This window comes from Hipposideros armiger, unplaced genomic scaffold (genome assembly GCF_001890085.2).
Source record: "Hipposideros armiger isolate ML-2016 unplaced genomic scaffold, ASM189008v1 scaffold_180, whole genome shotgun sequence".
In the NCBI taxonomy this organism is placed as follows: Eukaryota; Metazoa; Chordata; class Mammalia; order Chiroptera; family Hipposideridae; genus Hipposideros; species Hipposideros armiger.
Window position 1 is genome coordinate 470614 of NW_017731530.1, and position 21308 is coordinate 491921.

The window sequence follows — 21308 nt, forward strand, 5'->3', positions numbered from 1 at the left end:
TATATATATATATATATATATATATATATATATATATATATGAAAATTTAACTTTGAGAAAGAGACCTGCAATGTTATATTTATGCTTGTTTATCTCCTTCCCCTCCTTCACTCCCACTCCTGCCCATCATTCTATAATCATCGTTTTTCATGAAGGAATGTCATTAAATACTCTCATATATATGAATTGTTAATATGGAGAAGGAAATCTCTCTATACCATCTTTGGTATAATTACGGTTTTTTTTGTGGTTCAATATTTTTTTGTATTTTTAACCTTTCCTACTGACTTTTCATCTGTGCCTACAGCAATGAAGACTCACATCCAGCAACAGGTAGACCTTTTCTTGTTCTGTTATGTTTCAGCTGAATTAGTGTTTAAATTTTCAGTCTCAAAATGACTTTCAATTTGATGTATAACAACACACAACATTAGGCAAGATCATAACAAAGAGTTTAGGCCCTTTATATCAGATACATTCAAACTTAAAATTACAAAGATATAAATTTAGCTGATTTTGTTTGTGTCTATTACAAATGAGTCCATAAACTCTTGAGGACTACTGCGATATGGCAAAACAAAGCCATTATTTCAACACGTATTTATTATGTGCCTACTACATGCAATGCACCATTCTAAAATTTTATTATTGCTCAGAGGGTTTTTTTTCCTCCTTTAAGGATTTAAGGACTACTGATGGGAAAAATTCCCCAATCTGGAGATAAGATAAAAATTTAAATTATTGAGGACATTGATGCCATCCCAAATACAAGAGATGAACAATGGAGTAGCTCCTTGCCAAAATTTCATTAATTCTAGTAATGAGCATTTAAGTATATAATATTAAAGAAGTGCAGCCATCAAGTTCTGATTTCTGCAGTGACATAACTTTATGTCATGTTTACCTTTTCTAGTTCATTTTGGATTTATTTCCAAAATAAGTGTTAAATATATAAGACTCAACCCCTATTTTATTGTAATGACATTTTCAAGTCTTTGAAGGGAAAAAAGGTTCTTGTCAACGTATCAGTCAAATATACATTTATACAAACATAGTTTAAATAAGTTACTTTTTTGAAAACAGTAAAGTATTGAAACTTTGAGGACTCCTATCCCAACCTGGCTGGATGTCAAAATGGCTGCCCAAATGCTCCACCCATGGCGTCAAAATCCAAACCCAGGATTTAGCAAAGCAAAAATAAGATTGTGGTTTTTATACTGTATGCTTCAATGTTTGGGAATAGCTAGTTAAAAGTTATTTTAATAAGCATCTAGAATCAAGTTTTTTCCTTTGTAACTTTTATATTTAGATGTTAGATAACTCCAAATCACTTAAGGAAAATTATTAATAAAACATTATAGAGTTTATTTTGTTTTACTGAAAAAGAGGATTTTTACAACAACATTCTAGAACAGAAAATAGTTCTCATCCCTTCCGACTGCTCAATTTTCTCTCAGTCTTGATTGTATACTTTTAAAAAGTTAAATGGTAAGCATCCTGGGCTTGTCTATAATAAATCAAAATTTGATTATTAAAATATCATTATATTTTGTCTTACCTCAGTTAGTTTATAGCACTGCTCTGCAGTACATTCTGCTTTGCTGGTTGGATTACTCAAAGCAAAAATAATCGGCCGTTCATTGAAGGCAGCCATATCTTTGAGAATCTGTTCTGAGAATGCACCACCAATTGCAGCAACTCCTAATGCAGAAATGAGAAACCAGTGAATAGAACTATCATTGGTTAATGAATCCAAGAAACCCATGCCCCCAAAACAATGAGACATCAGGTCATTTTCTAACAGACCCTGAATAAAATATAGAATATTTCTATTAAAGTGACAAAAAAGATGTTTGTTAATGCCAACAATCTTTAGGGCTATAAATCTATAAGTATCTTAAAAATCACAGATATAACTTTTTTTTTTTTTTTTAGCTGAGCCATCCTGCCACCTGTTGGCAGCTAACTGCAGCTCTGTTCTGGCTGGGAATTGAACTGCTATTGCTCAGAGTCACAAATATAACTTTTGACTCATACTACATTGAGTTGTTGACCAATCACTAGGAATTTTGATTACAGGCATCTACAGCAGGAAATTAAAATGTGTCCAATACATATTATCTCTCTATAAGAGATTCTGAGTATGTCTCAGTTTCTAAGGCTATAAAGCAATTATGTATTACAAATGACTACTTACATTTAAGACAAATATCCAATTCAAATTAAAATTGAAGTATGACACATTGAAAGAATTTTAACAGAAGAAAAAAGCAATTTATGTAATGGAGATGAAAAAAATGCAAGATTCCTCATAGAACATATTTTGTAAAAAGACAACAATAAAGGCTACTACAGTTCCTGTCATGGAGTAAGTATATATGTTTTATTATGGCTGTCATCATCATTCTCAATATTGTCATCTGTTTCACAGGAGCTTCTAGAAATGGAGTATGATACAAATTTAAGTGCTGACATTATATACACAAAAAATGAGATAAAGATTCATGGCTTTGTTATTTTCAAGCACACTAAACTTGACCATAATAAACATTTTTTCTGTGCACATGGAATGTGTAAAGCTACTGTGTTAAGTGCTATGAGCAATATAAATTTATGTGAAACATGGTTCTAATTCAGTGTTTCTCAGCCTTGGCACTATTAACATTTTGGGTTGGATAAGTCCTTGTTGTGGGGGCTGTCCTGTGCATTGTAGGGTGTTGGGCAGCATCCCTAGTCTCTACTCATGAGATGTCAGTAGCCCTAACCTCCCCCTCTACTCTCAGTTGTGACAACCAAAAATGTCTCCAGACGTCAAATGTTTCCTTGGGTACAAAAAAAAAATTCCTTGAGAATCACTGTCTATCTGGAGCAATCAAGCCTGGAAAAATACTAAATATGCCAGATAACAACAGGTTGACAGAGTTAGCAGAGGGGGCCACACGCTTCAGCTGGGATCAGTAAGACTAAGAAGACAGCATGAATTTACAAATCTAGGTGTCTATGGGGTACTGTTGCTTCAGTGAATGTTTAATTTTGTTCATCAGTTCCAAAGCTTAGAATTCCAGAAAGGTTAAATTATGCTTCAAAAACCAGTAGCAAGGAAACAAATCAGGCAAAAGTGGGGTCGGGGTATGGTTTATGGGAGGGAGAAGTTTACCTATGAGAGCTGTTGGTTTTATTTCTTGAACAATGTCTTGTAGGTTCTTCATTTCTTCATGTTCATGGGCAAAGTCCTCCTTCTCTTTGGTTAAAGCAGCACGTCCCTAGGTAAAGCAAATAAGAAGAAATGATAAATCGGCCAGACATACATGAGTCAAAGAAATTTCAAAATATTACCCATATTACCAGCATTTATGTTTAACAATTTTATGTGTTACAGCTGTTCTTAAAGTCTCTTTTCCAGTTATCAGAGTATAATTTCATTCATTATTTTAACAAATATTTATGCCTCAATGTTCTAGACAATAGAGATATAAAAATGAACAAAATTAAGTTTTTCCCTTACTTAACTATTATTTAATATTAAAAATCTTAATTCTACAGACCTTTGTGAGAAACTGGCATTAACAAATGGTAACATAAAATGCCATTTAAGTAAAGATATTGTTTACTAAACATTATTTGTGTTACTATAACAGTGTCTTAGAATGTAGAGCTGACTTCAGTGGCAGCACTGCCAATTTATGTACCATCAACTAAGAATGAAACTTGATGCCATATTTATATTATAGTTTGATTTTCTAAATAAGTATTAGCTTTATATGTTTAAATTTTTAATGATTTGATTATGAATGTGCAATGTGTTATCTAGGAAACATCTAATTATAATATTCTAGTTGCAAATTTTCAAGATTTTGATTATATAATAAATCCCTGCCTAACTTTAGATGGTACTTTATGACTTATTAGGTGGTTTTCAAATATTTAATTTGATCTTCTCAACAATTTTGAAAAGTAGGGCAAGTATAATGAGAGTCATTTTGCATGAGGAAACAGAGGCTCTGAGATATTAAGCGACTTGCCGGAGGCAGGTATTGGAACTGCAGTCTTTTGAATAATACACACAGTATAGCCCGGGGGGAAAAAGTTTTACAAATAGTATATGACATATTGTTTGCAAATTCTTAATCCTAAAGATAGTACAATTTTCTTGCTTAAAAAAGGTTTCTGTCATTTTATTTGTTTTTAAAAATACATGTAAATTACAGATAATTTGAAACATAAGAACCTCTTTGTACTCATTTCATCTGTAAAGTAAGGACAAGAATTTTGACCTCATCAGGTTGGTTGTGGATTAAATTAAATAATACACCTAAAGCACTTGGAACTGGATCCGATTTTTAACAAGAGCTCAATGTTAGTTGTAATTCAAATTATTGTGAAGAAGAAATAAATTATAATTCCAGCACTTATAATTTTGGCACATTTTCTTATAGTTTGCTATAAAGTATTATTTCTCTACTACCACCATTTTCTATTATGAGCATGACATTACAGCAAACAGCTTTCTAAAAACTAAATTCACCATTAGTCATTTCTAAGTTCTAAAAGATTATTATAGCATTTTTTCTTTCTTGCACATCAAAATATACCAACCCTGAGACATTGTGAAAAATAATCTTATTTAACACTAACTCAAAAGGATGTATGCACCCCCATCTTCATTGCAGCATTATTTACAATAGCCAAGACACAGAAGCAACCTAAGAGTCCACTGGTGACGAATGGACAAAGAAAATTTGAGATATATATATATATATATATATATATATGTATATATATATTAATATATATATAATAGATACATAAAATTATATACATAATTTCACTATAAATATCACACATATATGTATGTATAACTGAATATTATTCAGCCTTAAAAAAGAGGAAAACTTGCCATTTGCAACAACATGCATGAAACTTGAGGGTACTATGCTAAGTGAAACAAGTCAGAGAAAGACAAATACCATATGACCTCATTTATATGTGAAATCAAAAGGAAACAATGAACTCATAGATACAGAGAACAAATTGATGGTTGCCAGAGGCGGGGTATGGGGGAAAGGAAAAATGGGTGAAGAGGATCAAAAAGTACAAACTTCCAAGTTATAAAATAAGTCAGTCCTGGGGATACGATGTACAGCAAGGTAACTATAGTTAATAATACTGCATTGTACATTTGAAAGTTGCTAAGAGAGTAAATATTAACAAAAGCTCTTATCACAAGAAAAAAAGTGTAACTACGTGTGGTGATGGATGTTAACTACAGTTATTGTGGTGATCATTTCACAATATATACAAATATTGAATCTTTATGTTCTACACCTGAAACTAATATAATGTCATATGTCAATTATATTTCAATTTTTAAAAATCTTATTTAATGTACTCAGGATCAGATTTGAAGCTTCTATTTCTAGAAGTCGTTTAAGCTGAACTATTTTCATTCTCACAACAATGAGATTTCTATGACAAGTGCTAAATAAAGTTGTGGCTTGGGGAGACATATTTCCTGGGAATAATAACGTTCACCTTCCCACATTCTAAACTAAACATGACATATTTTCGGCTTGTTACTCTTTCCCAGAAATGCATATACTCAGTTGCAGTTGTAAAGGCAAGGAACTAGATTAACATCTATCTGAGGCCCTATATGGCAAACACTACAGGAATCCAAATTGCTTCTAACATTACTTCCTGTGCATTTGAGGCTAAAAGGCTAAACTATATTCCCCAGACTCTCTTGCAGCTAGGATTTCAGTTTTAAATGTAGTGCTCACCAAGCTGATGCACCTTCACAGGACCTTGAAGGAGAAATGTGTATCATGAAGTGGTGGCCATATAGCTCTTCTAGAAAGCTTGTGGTGGTGATGTTCGCTTGTTACTCTTCTCTTTTTCCTTCCTTCCTTCCTTCCTTCCTTCCTTCCTTCCTTCCTTCCTTCCTTCCTTCCTTCCTTCCTTCCTTCTTTTCAGGCATATGTGGCAGTCTCTAGTCCATCACCAACAGTTGGGTGATAAGTAATGATCATGGCAGCTACCATATTGGGCAGCTTTCCTTTCATGGCCAAGACACTGATTCTCGAGTGAGCAGCAATAGCAGCTCCCTTGCTAATGCTGATTTGTATTACAAGAACTATTTCTCAAAGTTCAGGCTGGTGTTTACTTTTTCGAAGGTTTACAGATTTTCTTTTCAGGATGTTTTTACAGACAAGGGAAGTTCTCTAATGTGTGCTAGGTTCTCTAACAGAGAAAAAGGATCTCAGAATAATTATTTGCCTACTCCAAGCTGGCTTTAGACATCCTAATGCAATGTTATACAATCTTGTGGCCTGATAAGAAAATGCTTATCTCTTAGAGAAGATTGAATGAATCGCAGGGTTTGCCTATTGGTCTTTTTGTTTTCTATCTGATAAAATGTAAGTATCATGCAAATGCAATTCAGTAAATTCATTATAGTCTGAACATGTCACATTACTTTTATGTCTAAATAGTGAAAACTTTTTTATGCTATGGCAGATAATTCTAATTGTCTATCAATATTCTTTTTTTTTCAAAAAAATTAACATAGGTTTACTCTCTTAACAAATTTTTACATGTACAAGCTCTCTTTCTGTTTTTAATTTTTCATTCTCTCCTTTTTAATAATAAGTTTTCTCAGTTTTAGCCAATCACATCACTACCCAGGTGGAAACTATATTTCTTAGCCTTTTTATAGCCTGGAGTGGGATGAAACAGAGACTACCTAATGGCCAAAAAGATGGAACAGAAGTGATATATGCAACTTATGGGTTGTATCTTTAAAAACAAAGGAGGCACACGCAATCCATTCCCCACCCTCTCTCCCCAGCTGGCTGGGAGACAGTAATAATTTTGCACTCAGAGCTTCATGGTGGTCTCTGGTCTGCCTACCTTTACAATGTTAGATGACACAGGAATACATTTATCTTGTTTAAGTCACCATATTTTGGGGTCTCCTTGTACAACAGTTTAATCTAAAATCTAAATAATACATATATTTTGGCTAGTAGGCTCTTCTTTTAGGTATCTTAAAATAGCACAGACACAATCAGGAAGAGACTTTGCCATAACAAATCCTTATCTTCGAGAAAGGCCAGTGACCAAACTATTAAAACCAAGTTAAAGTGTCTATATAATTTTTAAAGATTCATAGTGAATTCTAGCATTTTTCTATATTTAAAGTTATTTTTTAATTTCCACCAAATTCTTGATTACTGTAACTTAATACAATTACTTTTTGTTCAGCTTTGTACCACTGCCCTTAAATAATCTTTTGTATATCTGAAAATAGATATTGAATCACGCTGTCTCCTTTCCCAAGTGAGGAACCCCAATGCTTTTAATCTGTTCTAATTGAACCCATATTTCTTCCCAATAATCAATGAGTGGGCTTGACTCTGAACTTTCAGATTTTCTTGTCACCCTTTAAATACCACAGAACTGAAAATTAAATTCCATCTAAGTTCTAAGGAATAACCAGTGTTGAATACGATCAAGGAATTACCATACCACCTATATCTTGCTTTTAATGTTGTATTAATACATTCTACTATCATGTTTTCTTCTTTAATAACAGTAAAATATAATAATGAATCTTTACCAGTGGTTTACTTTGAAATAGAAAGCAGAAACCCCAATGAAAGGATTGTGAGAGAAAAGAACATTTAAAAGATGTTCAAGAATGTCAACAGACTAGGAATAGGGAATACTAAAATTAGTTTTAAGAGGAAAATATGCCACTAATTTGTTTGTTTTAAAAAATGTTTTGGTTCACCAAACAATAAGATTCCACACAATCCATGGAAAAACAGGATGGCCCACAGGGTGAAACAGAAGAATTAGGAGTTCACAGTAAAGGCTTGCTGAAAGCATCTGGATGTTCCTTGTTCGAGGAAACAACCAGGTCTTGGCTATTTGACTACTGAAAAAGCACATGACAATGGAAATAGTATATCCAAACTGCTTCTTGCACATAGCTCAAAATAAATTTGCATATGATTGCCCTAAAAATGGAAATTATTCATTTTTATTACATTACCAAGCCAAGAAGTAGCTTCCTCAAAATAAAACTAGCATAAAAGTCTTAGAAATGATTTTATTAGCATCTGAGATAACCAAGTTCCACCAGGTACTATATGAATTATACTGGTGCTACAAGTAGCATGTCAATAAGAAAAGAAGGTCTAGTCTGTTTTTATTGAATGTGGGCCTACAAATCCAAAACGTGAAATGAATTTAAAGATGTTGAATAATCTGAAAGTGAGAGAGACATAATCCTAATTTTCTGAATTCAATGACTGAGAATATTTTTCCTAAGTGTAGTGTCCCAGGTAATCCAAAACAGCGAATTTTTAGAATTCTAAACATACCAGTTTACCCTTGAACAATATGGGTGTGAACTGAGTAGGTCCACTTATACATGGATTTTTTTTTTTAAATAACTACCTGTACTGTTTTCAATTCCTGATTGGGAGTCCATGAATATGAAGGGCTGACTGTATGTATTGTTCTATGGCCATTTTATATAAGGGACTTGAGCCTCGTGTAGTTTGGTATCCGCAAGGTTCCTGAAACTAATCCCCATGGATATCGAGAGACAACTAATTTGGGAGGGAGCCAAAAATTACACGCAGACTTTTGATGGAGCAGGGTTAGGTGCCCCTCATCCCCATGTTGTTCAAGAGGCAAATGTATTTTACAATGTTGTCTTCATAACTGATGATTGTTGTCAATACATCATTAGGTTTGTGATAAGTTTTATTAGCTAGGAACGTGAATAAAAAAGTAGCAGCAGAATGCATTCTAATAGTTAACAGCAAATAAATTTATGTTACTTCTGAAAATGTTTAATGATGTTCAGAAAAGTAAAAAAAAGCTCCCTAGTTAGACACATATGACATCTACAAAGGTTGGAGATTGAACATTGGACGAAGGCTCAGGATAGCTCCATTCACTCATGATCTTGGGCAATTTCTTTGATATTTGAATGGATGTTGGTTTCTTCATCTAGAAAATGGTTTGCATTGGTGATGAAAATGAGCCAGATCTGTGTTTTCCAAAGCTAACTAAGCACCAGCCTCGCCTGAGGAAAAACAGATTCTTGAGCCTTGCTTCCAGATATTCTAGTTCAATTCCAGGATGAGGCCCTGGAATCTGTTTTTCTTTAAACTTCCCAGGTGAGTAGAACAATGAGCCAGTTTTGAGAATCACTGCACTCAAGGATTTATCAGAAGATATAAACCAGATACATTTTTAAAAGATACATGATATGTTTTTTAAAAAGTATCAAATCATGACTTCTAAAGAAAAAAGCTACAGGATAATGTAAATTAACAATCACAGATTTCTAGTACTGCTGTTTTGATTGATAACCTGAGACATAATGAAAAATATTTAATATGGGATAAACCCCCTAAGTTTCCTGGAATGAGAAGAAAATCATAAAGAAAACAGATAAACACTGTCTGGAAGGAAAAGATGTATGCTTTTATCACAACTGTATTATTTTATCAGTTACAGTAACAGCACTGGCAGCTCCTACCCACTGAAACCAGAATGTAGTCAGAAGACACCCATCTAGTAAGAAACATAAATTACCCACAGCCTCACCCTCAAAGGCTTGATTCTTGGTGGTGACTTAGGAACACTGAGACAATATGGGAAGAAGGCCAGGAATCATGAAATGAATCCTTTATTACCATTACTGAAGGGCTTTAGTTGCCCCAAACAAAAGAATCAAAAGACAAAATAAAGGTCTCCTAAGTATTTTCTATACCATTTTCAAAGTTGATGTGATGATCTGATTTCCATTAAAAAAACTATTAAAATGTGATCTTCTCTAATCTAGTAATATCAAGGCAACTGTCTTTACCTTTGGACTTCAATTTTATGCACCAATGGCTCATTTTCCCCCTTTTTTAACCCTCCATTGGGCACAACTGATCTCACAGATTCACTGCACACAAAGATGCCGCTATGAAATAACATCTTGACTGTACTAGGTCACAAACATGACTGGCGATACGTTACGGTAGAGGAGGAAGATACGGAAGAGATGAGTCACAATACTTAAATTGTTAGATATTTGAAATTTTGTGTGCAATGAATCTGTGAGTTCAGTTGCACCCAACGGAGGGTTAAAAATCTAATTTGGAATCCATATTCTTTATGCCAGTCAATTCAGCTGGGTATCGATATAGATTTCTTTTCCTTTCATTCTCCCTTTCCGGGATCCCTTGCTAAAATGCTCTTTGTTATCTTTTGGCAAAGTGTTTGTGGGCACTTCTTATCTCAGAAATCCCAAATTCTATGTTTCTTTTTCTACGAGTCTCTAAATTACACCAAATGTATTATGGATAGCTGGGAATTTCTTATGAATGCTATTATTTCTTTAATACCCTCTCCCCCTTATATTGTGCTGATTCTTACCACAGGATAGACGATACAACAATAATGAATTACTACCTTTATCGAAAGCACATATGCAATGTAATTGTTTATAATATGTAAAAAATATCATAAAGATTTAAATAAAAACTTTAAAAAAAATACTGCTGGGGGTGGGGAGAATAGGTGGCAAAGATTGTCAAGATTTTGGGTTAGCATTCCATGACCCAGAATAAGTATAAAAAATTAAGGATAGATGGCTACTGATAAATATGTATTCCTTCCTAAACACACACACTAGAAGAACTTTTCCATAAATGCCTACCTTGAATTCATACCTGCTTGGACAACTGTCCCCATTCTACTGTCATTAGTTTATCAGAGTTGGATCTAGTCCATCTTTGGATCTGTAGACAGGGCCTTCCTAGTGCGCTGTCAGTAACATTTCACTACAATACATACTTGCAATGCAGGTACGTGCACTTGTTAAAGAGCTCAGAGCTGTGTTTCAATACCTCAGTACATATTAAAAGAAGATAAATGATATGACAAAAGTATTAGGTTATTGGAAAAGTCATGACGCATTTTTGCAATGAAAAACATAGAAAAAATACATCATGACTTTTCCGACAACCAAATATTGCCCATGCTAGAGCACAAAGGGTGCAGAATGGTCATAGTTTAAGGCAATAGGTAGTTAACTCCATCAATATTTAATTTTGTATTGGTAAGAATCAATATCCAAAATTTTGTGGCTGTCTAAAAGACTCATGTACATAATCTTTTGTCTCTGCTCATTCTAATACATACATATACACTGATCATATTCCATATGAAATGGAAAAGAGGGAGAAAAAACACAATCAAGCCAGATACTTTTCACCAAGCTTCAAAATCTCTTAGGAGTTAATTTTTTTTTTTTAAGCCACAGTGTGTGAAATGTATTAATCATCACTCAAGGTGGTGATAGCATCACTGGCTGAAACTCTGATAATATCCCAGAGGAAAGGCAAACTTTTTCTATACAGCATGGAGTTTCAAGTCCTAGACTTAAAGGTTAAGGTCTCAGGAAGGAAGTAACTGTATCCTCAAAACTACTTTTACAGCGTATAAAATACCTTTAGTCACTATCTCTTTCTATAGGAACCATTTAACTATAAAGCAAAATGTAAATGTAAAACAGTAAAAGAAAATAAACTAATTCAAAACAATTTTTTAAAACAGAACAAAATAAAACTAAAATCAAAACAAAATTCTATAGTCTTATTCTGGGTTAGATGAAGTCAATCCTTCATATCTATTACTACCCTACTTTTTATTTTGAGTTTTCTGTCTTAGCATTGATTTGGTTTATTACTAAAGGCAAGAATGTATTTACTTAAGGAATACATTAAGTCTGGATCAGTTTGTTTTGTGGCTTCTCGTCCACTATGGAAATGCTCCAAATAATCATTGTGAAATACAAATACTAGTCATGCTGGCAATGTTCCTTTTTTATCCCTTTTTACTGTATTTATTCTCCCTCTAATTTTTATTTTGGAAGGATTTCTTATAAACAAAATATCAGCTTGTTTATAGTAAAATGTATTAATATTAGTTGGCTAAACAAGTAATTTTTCTTGCTATAAAATGCTAAACTAAGATGTTTAAGTATTATCAGAGACCAAATAATCAATTTCAATCAACCTTACTGATATTGATGAATTATTTAAAATATTGATATTTATAGCATAAACTCATTCCATTATACATATGGATGAGGTAAATGATGCAAAATGCTACAGATGTTGATGTTGAAAATGAAAACTAAAACCAGAAAATATGTTAGAATAATACTTAACTAGTCTGATGATATAACTCCATAAATGAGCTAACTCCATAGATAAGCATGATATTGGAGGTGGGAGAGCAATAGATGGGGAGGGGGGTTGTTATTTTGTGAGGGTGAAAAGGATAACTATTGCATTGTTCTGTACATCTGACACTAACAATAAAAAAATTAAAAACAAAAAAAGTGAAGGAGTTTGACTAATAAAAATATTTATTTAAAACTTTACGATTTGGGGCTGGCTGAGTGGCTCAGTTGGTTGGTTAAGAGCTTGCTCAAGAGTTTGAACTCTGAGCAACAGCGGTTCGAGTCCCAGCCAGAGCTGAGCAGCCGCTGAGCTGCCAACAGGTGGCAGGATGGCTCAGCTAAAAAAAAAAAAAAAAATTACATTTTTTTACATACTATAAACAATTACATTGCAAGTTAATAAAATTAACAAAATAATTATTTTAATAATTTTAATTAATTAAAATTATTATAATAAACACAAAAATCATGTAAATTTGAAGGCAAGATTATACTAACTTACTGGTTATTCTAAGATTTATTAGTTCCGCAACAAAAACCAGCACAATAACTTTGACTTTAAAAACATGAAAGAAAAAAGTGGTTAATTGAAGCTTCATATGTTTCTTTTATATTAAATAGTGCACAAGCTATTACATATATAACAACCTCTAAAATGTAAGTTTATTTACCCTGGCAAGCAAAATATATGCAGTTCTTTATTTTGGCAAGTAAAAGACATGAAGTAAGAGTGACTGATAGGTCTAGCCAACAATTTCACAGTTATTTCGAGTATTGCAATCTATGGAATTTGAATTCTCAGTTCAGTAAGTCTATGTTCAAGTTATTTGAGATGCTAAAATTTATACTATTTTGGTGAAGATTTTACATTAAAAAAGTCACTAGAAACCACAAAAGAAAGCCACAGTCATAGACTTTCACTTTTTTTTTGAATTTTTGAATATATTACATTCCTAAGCACAGCACAATTTGTATAGCTTTTCCACGGCTCCCACTATTTACATGCTGATGACCCCCAAACCTCTATCTCCAGGAGCCCAGAACCTTATGCTGAGGCTCACTCTTGTATTAATATCTCCAACTACCATGGGGACATCTCCATCTGAGTTCTCCACAGACACCTTAAACTTGCTATGTCCAAACTGATGTCATTATCTTTCCCTGAAATGTGTATTCTTTATTCCTTTTCTACATTAATGGACACATCAATTATCTAAACACCCAAGGAGTCCTGCTAGATTCCTTCCTCTCCTTGATCCTACTCCTCCCTCCAAATTAAATCAGTTAATAAGTATGCTAATAACCCTACATCCTAAATAACTACTGAATCAAACTTCTTTCACTCACCCCTGTAAGTCATTGTTTTATTTCAGGCCCCCACTAATTTTTATCTGTATGATTGCAACAACTTTGCAATGAGTTTCCTTTTCTCAGTTTCACCTCATTTCAATCCATCCTCCATAATACCAGGAGAGTGACCAGAGGCAAACCTCCTCTGCATACGAGTAAGTTTCTTCAGTTGCTCATTTTCAGGATTTAGAAAGCACCTTCATCACCTGTCATCTGCTTCCTTTCGAACCTTATATGAAACTATTTTCTTTTGCAAACACTTATCTTCTTCCTAGAAGGCCATTCATTAATTCATTTCTCAACAAAATATCTATTGCCATTTATGTACTAGACACTATGGAGGACTTTGAAGATATAGAGAGATGAAAGATATGATCCTTGGCTTCAATCACAATCTCGTGTGAACTTGCCACTCTACCTCCTTTACCTCAGTTTTGGATATAAGAAGTTTAAGACGTTTACAGAGACTCCAGATAAACTCCTAATTCCTCCTTTCAAACTTAGCTGAAAGATACCATATCTCAGAACTTTCCTCAGTAGTCCTATTTTTCTCTTTAGTGAAATTGGAAGTATAACCTCTGTGCACCCCTGGCATCAAGGACATATTTCTATGACATTTTCATATAGACATGTAACACCTGTCTTTTTCAGTTTTCCCCAGTAAAGTGTGAGCTTTCTGAGATTAAGGGCTTAATTCTGCCCCGCAGAGTCTAGTACAATGCCTAATCCATAGTTGATTCCACTCAGCAAACGTTATTATTTCATGACCACAGTATTTGTCATGTGACCACAATGTACAACTTTTTATAGTTATACTGATTCTTCAAAGCAATAGCAATTTTTAAGCCAAGAAATTTAAAACTTTGGGTTTTTTTTACATATTATAAACAACTAAATTGAAAGTTAATAAAATTATTATTATTTGGTTCTCAAAAGATGTTGTAAAAGTGCTTTCTGTCTTATTTCACTGCTGTATAGATACATATTTGCTACAAAACGTTATACACATACTTTTTCTTCATTTAAGGCAAAATCTATCTATCTATATTAATTTTAAAAATCAAACATTTTTCTGGCTTTACAGAAACACAATTACTAAGGAGAATTTGGAATATACAGAAAGGTACTAAATTTTTTTTTTAAGTTCTAAGGTAATATGTATTTGACACATTTCCTTCTATGACTTTTATATGCAACTCAATTTTTAACAAAATAGTTATATATAATATGGTGTTTTCCTTTTTTCACCTAACATTATATTATAATGTTATTTATAGTTCTTTGAAAACCATTTTAAGTCTGTATATTATACTCATGTGGCTATTCCAGAATTTATTTCACAATTATCCATTATTTAGGTAAGTATAACATATCATTACTATAATTAATGTATGATAAAACATATCAGTATTGTAAATAATGCTGTGATAACATTCTTATACATAAAACACTGTAAACATCTCTATTTCTATAGGATAGATTCTTACAACAAAAACTATTGGATCAGAAGCATAAACTTTTAAAGGCTCTAAGATACACATAAACCAGTATTCCAGAAAGTTTGCACACATTCACATTTGTTTTTATACTCAATTCCCAAAGACACTGCTTATTACTGGTTATTTTTAAAATTCATCTTCATGTGGAAAGAGGACTTACATGTATTTTCTAGCAGTTTAAGTTAGAGTGACCGATGGGCACCGATGGCATAAGTAATAATAATGCCTTACAATTGTGCAGCAACATGGTTACTTACCTCGTCTTACTTGGTTCTCACTACAACCCCATGAAGTTGGTGCTATCATCTCTATTAAAGTGGGGAAATGGACCCTTCAGTAAGCTAATGCCGAAACAGGCCATTTACTAAAGCCCTTCTCAGAAATTCCCATTCAAACCCTCAAGAATTTGGTTGAGAGAAAGTTAAAGGTAACAGAAGCTATTTCATTTTTTCCCTTTTCTTTCTAGCTAGTGTGCAATTTGACAGATAGCCCTTTAAAAAGGAGCTATGCCTCGGTGCTTCATCTGCATCAGTATCAAATTGCCTTGCTTAGAAACTAAACCAATTCAAGTGGACTGACAACCCATAGAGTGGTAAGGGCCTGCTCACACCACAGATGGATTCTATAGCTGAGCAATAGTTTTCTTCTTTATTCAAAGAAGTATCAGTATTACTGTATGACATGGTCATTCATACATAATGGCTACTCTTTTCACACAATGTTGGGGTGGGGTAGGTGGAAATAGTAGTAGTTTTTGAGAGGAGCATCCAGAATGACATATTGATTTTTATTCTGGTTAAAATGAACATGTTCTTACCTTAACTATCAATCCTTTTGAGTCAACCAACCATATCTTTTTTATGGCTTTCTCCTTTGGTAAACCTTCTTTTTCCATTGCCATAATAATCAGGTGTGCAATCCCTAAGGCAGCCTGAGAAAGAGGTTATAAAACAAAATTTTTTTAAGTTGTTCCATATAATAATTATCAAGGGTTACAATTACCCTATTTTGTCTTTGTTAATAAGGAAGTACAAAATGGCCCTGTCTACTGACAGGAAGCAAAGTATTTTTGTCATATTTGGGTTAAGCTAAAGGACAATTATTGGGTTGTCGGAAAAGTCATGACATATTTTTTTCTATGTTTTTTGTTGCAAAAATGCGTCATGACTTTTCCAACAACCTAATGTTTACTCTTCTTATTGCAATAGAACCACTATTACGTGGCTTCCTATTTAGCCACAGATAAACCAGTGATATCTTTGATTGTCAGTATATTTAATCCAGTTAATACAATTAAGACTTGCTCCAACAAGAAAATATTGAGCTTAAAATAATGAACTGGTCAACACTGCTTATTAGACTATATTGTTTATTGTTAGTTCAAGCTTCTCTAATTGAATTTGGAAAAGGAAGCCTGGTCATTTGGATGGGAACTTGACCAATTAGGCAACAAAATAAAACACATAAAATCTGTGTCCCCAAGCATTCACTTACTCTCAATATGGACAAAGAAAGTACTGTGAAATTTCTTGCAAGATTAAAGGAATGAACTTCTTTGGTATTTGATAAACTTTGTCCTAATCTGTGAATTTTCAAAACTTATCAGGGACAAGTGAGTGCCAGTTTTGAATCATCCAACCGTGAACACTTCCGTCCTACTGAGTATCAAGAACTGGCCTGTGCCATTCAATAAAATCCTTTGAAAATTCAAAAAAGTTTACTAAAATTAAGTACAGCATGTAATAATCCACAGAAATAAAAAGCTCAAGTTTTAATGAACTATTATATAGCCTGATCTTTATTTTAACGTGAAAATGAATTTGTGATTTATATTCTGAATATTTTCACACGTCTATAATCTTGGTATTTAAGTTCTAGCTTCATATAGTTTGTTTTATTTTAAGAATAAGAGAAATCAAAACCAAAACAATATACACAATTTTGACTAGTGTAACATATTTATTCATAATCATATTAAATATGAAAATTTAAAGCTTCTTAAAATACATACAACCACAGAGTATTTCTCCATTTGTTACATTCTACAATTCTAAACAGATTTTGGCAGTTTCTCATGAGTAGCTCAACTCAATTGACATTTTAATTTCTATTCTGGGGGTGAATTATTACTGGAGTCTACTTTTCTTCTTTCAAATGATTAACTTATAAAAAAAGAACAGAAAACAGCATAATTTTGTCTTGCTGCCATCTCCTTCCAACAATTTCAAATGTTTTGGTTCTTTTGTGTGTTATAATGCACAATGATTTTCTAATTCAAAATATTTTTTTTCTTAAAAACTTGTATATGGTTATATATGTGCACACTGAATGGTGAGTCAAATTAAGAAAACTTTTGTATGTGACACTGGAGGATACTAAAAATTGGCATCCGATACAATGCTTAAATATTTCTTAAAGGCTTTGAAATATAAGCATATATTGAAAATGTTGTTATTGCATGGCACTTTAAATATGATAACAAAAACGTATGGCAAAATTTGATAATCTTACCAATTTAAAACTGTGAAAATTTCTCTATACCTCTATACTAAAGTCTTATATGAAAAATTAATATGATTCAATAATTAATTTGTGAATCTTTCAATAAAACCTATAGTTACAGTAAAGTAAAAATTTTAAAGACTACCTCAAACTTCAAATTAATGAATAATTAAAATGAATTCTATGTTCATAAGTTTGGGAGAACATAAGTATTATATAAGGCAGGTACCTCTCCAGCTCCTTGGAATAGTATTGTTTGATCCGACAGTTTGTTCTTGGTTATTCGAAGAGCTGCAAGAATACCAGCGACTGCAACAGATGCTGTTCCTGAAACATGTAATAAATATCCTTGAGTAATCCCCAAACAGATCTGCCAAATTCCAAGCCTTAAATCCTTACTCACATCTTGAAATCATAACACAACAGGTTAACTGGTATAAAAAGGGAACTGTGGTTGTCTGATCCCGTGCTTACATATGAGGTGGAACTCTCAGGCTATTGAAATCAATATTTCAATGTATCCTTGAAACTTTTCAAAAAGAATATTCTGTGACTTAATTTGGTGATGCAATGAGTAAAAACATGGCATTTGGATTCCCATGTGGATTCCAGCTCAACCTGTTTACTAGCTGAATAAATTTAGAAAAATTATTTTATACATCAGTTTCCTTATCTGTGAAATAGTTCTACTATATGAGATAAAAGAGTACTAAGTGCCATTAGATTTTTCCACCTAATTACTCTTGGGGCTCTGAAATCCTTTATTGATCTCCCAAAAAGCACATAGTAAGTGCTTGTTGATAATAGTGTTGGTGGTAATGATGTTTTTGATACATTTGGAATTTTATGTTTTAATTTGAAAAATTAACAGATAATAGCAATTAAAATCTGATGTATTGCATTCTTTAATTAGCTTCCTACCTATGATAATCATTGGTGGATTCCAAAGGTGGACAAAATTAATGTATAATTTATTTAGGAAAAAAATTGGATTTTCCTCATGGTCATAGAAACTTCACCAGTTCTAATTTTATTACTTTGCCATCTAAGCTTTCACAGATCACAGAGTGGTTCTTTTGCTTTGAACATAATTACATAGCTTCACTTCTTTATGGTTCACGTCTGAAATAAAACTTTGCAGTTTCTGGTACTGCTTTCCAGCTGTGTCTACATTTTATTCCTCTAAAGTAACATTCTACCTATAATGATTCCTAGATCACTTAGCTGGGTAATAAAGCCTAACTTTAAACACCCTTACTTGGTTAAAGAACAAACAAACAAAAAACACAACAACATAGATTAGAATAGGTTTGATGAATGATACAATGATGAAGTGTTATGTGTGCCAAGTACCAAAGACATATTAAACACTTCACCATTAGTGTATTTGTTCTTTTCAATCTTTTGTTTTTTCTTTCTTATAGCATTTTATAGTCATAAATAAGGTCATAAAATGTGATAATTACAATTATTGAAGACCTGTATGTCTCTATTTAGGAACAAAATGTGGATCACAAAAATAAAATGCTTGCAATTTTGAGTCACCATTGCAATAAATTACAAAATGTGGTAACTCATACATTATGCAAAGGCCACTCTTCTACAGATTATTTAAAATGGAAGCCTGTTTAAAAATATGGCTAATCTATCTATTCACTAGAGTTGTTAAATAGATGAAAAAGAATTTTAATTAGAGGAATATAGCTATCTAGTCACTAGATAAGTAGTTATTCACAAATAGTATCTCAAGCTATCTCAATCTTTTGAGGTAAATTGGCCAGAGGTTTGGATTTGAGGGACTCCAAGTTCCTATCCAACTCTGAAATTCTATAATTTTAAGGGTCTTCATATATTCTACCAGTACCACAAGATTTAACAAGTTGAACAGTCAAAGTTGAAGTATCATTAACAATCACTGTATTTGTATTATTGCTTTGATTTTAAATAGAACTGGGCATTTAAGGATAGACAGAATAAAATAAAATATTCCAAAAGTTCCTAACTATCATGTGACTCACTTATATATAGTTATGTGCTAGGTCATTTTGCATTAAAACTCAAAATGTTTTAAGTTCAGACATATTACCCCAAATAAGGCAAAATAAGTCTCTTACTACACTGGATATCAGAGCCTTAAACTTAAATGTATATGCTATAATATTTCCTAAGGACATAATGAAACAACTAACCTTCTCTTCATGGAATGAATACTGTCACAATGATACTTTTAGCACTATGAAAAAAAGTTAACTTGAACATGACTCTTGTACATGGCCTGGTCTGGTCTCCTGGTCCTACCTTGATTTAAATTTCATTACAGTCAAGGAAATAAATGTGGCAATTTGACATTTCATAAAAATGGGAGTTTTCAAAATAAATTATTTCAAAATAACTTGTTTTGAGACTGAAAACTAACTTTTTAGTAAATCAAAGACAGGCTAATGATTATCTTTTTACTATCACTGTATTTTTAAGAGTACTTAGTACTTAACATGGTTAGTAAGGTACTAAAGAGATTGAATCTTCTTAAAATTTTACAAACTTCTATTTGTATGTGTGTATAAAACAACTTCAACATTAAAAGAAGTCACCAGTTATGTTGTGTTTTTGCTACGGTTATTAAATGCCAGTTTTATCTTTTATCAAAGAATGATCTCTACTAATGCAATAATTGTGTTAAATCTGATTAGAATTACTACATATACATAGCAAAGGAGACTGATATGTAATCAAATAGTTGCTGGGAGATTCTAAATTCAATAGCAGTGGGGGGGATGGATTTGAGAATTTTGGGACTAGTGGTACGTAGACATATTAGGAGGTCACTGCAATCATTGATGTATATTCTAACAATTTTTTCTAAATGTGACACATGCAAATTCAAGAAAATTTTAATACATAAAAAAATCTTACTATATATGCTTACTATTTTAACATGCCTTTATCACTTAAAAATTTTATGACTATCTTATCATGTGAATAATATATTTTAAAATGTTTTGTATAGTTATAATATTCCATAGTATATATGTGTAATTTATTTAACTAAACCTCTATTTTTTGATATTTAGAAGTCTTCTGATTTTTTGCTATAAAAATAACATTACAATAAATATCTTTATCTGAACAAAAATGTGTTCAAGAAGTTATACAAACTGCCAACAGGTACATGAAAAGGTGCTCAACAACACTAATTACCAGGGAAATGCAAATCAAAACCACAATGAGATATCACCTTACACCTGTTAGAATTGCTGTCATCAAAAAGAAGAAATAACAAGTGTTGGTGTGAATGTGGAGAAAAGGGAATACTTTTGTACTGTTGTTGGTGGGAATGTAAATTGGTGGAGCCACTATGGAAAACACTTTGAAGGTTCCTCAAATTGTTTTAAATAGAACTCCCTTATGATCCAACAATTCCACTTCTGGGTATCTATCTGAAAGAAATGAAATCACTATCTTGAAAAAATATTTGTCATCTCCATGTTAACTGCAGCATTATTTACAATTGCCAAGACATGGAAACAATCTAAGTGTCCACCGATGGATGAATGGATAAAGAAAATGTGATATCTCTCTCTCCCTGTCTGTCTGTCTGTCTGTCTGTCTGTCTGTCTGTCTCTCTCTCTCTCTCTCTCTCTCTCTCACACACACACACACACACACACACACACACACACACACACAGGGATATTAT

At 32.6% G+C, this 21308-nt stretch overlaps 1 protein-coding gene across 1 annotated transcript in view; it reads right to left on the minus strand.

Moving 5' to 3' along the window:
• Positions 1-21308, minus strand: part of ME1 (malic enzyme 1) — a 187939-nt gene that overhangs the window by 12582 nt on the left and 154049 nt on the right. The window contains exons 7-10 of the mRNA XM_019652469.1: positions 17841-17938; positions 15927-16040; positions 3159-3264; positions 1560-1702 (exon numbers count right to left, since the gene is read on the minus strand). Of these exons, the coding sequence (XP_019508014.1) occupies positions 1560-1702; positions 3159-3264; positions 15927-16040; positions 17841-17938 (461 nt within the window). The remainder of the gene's footprint in view (positions 1-1559; positions 1703-3158; positions 3265-15926; positions 16041-17840; positions 17939-21308) is intronic.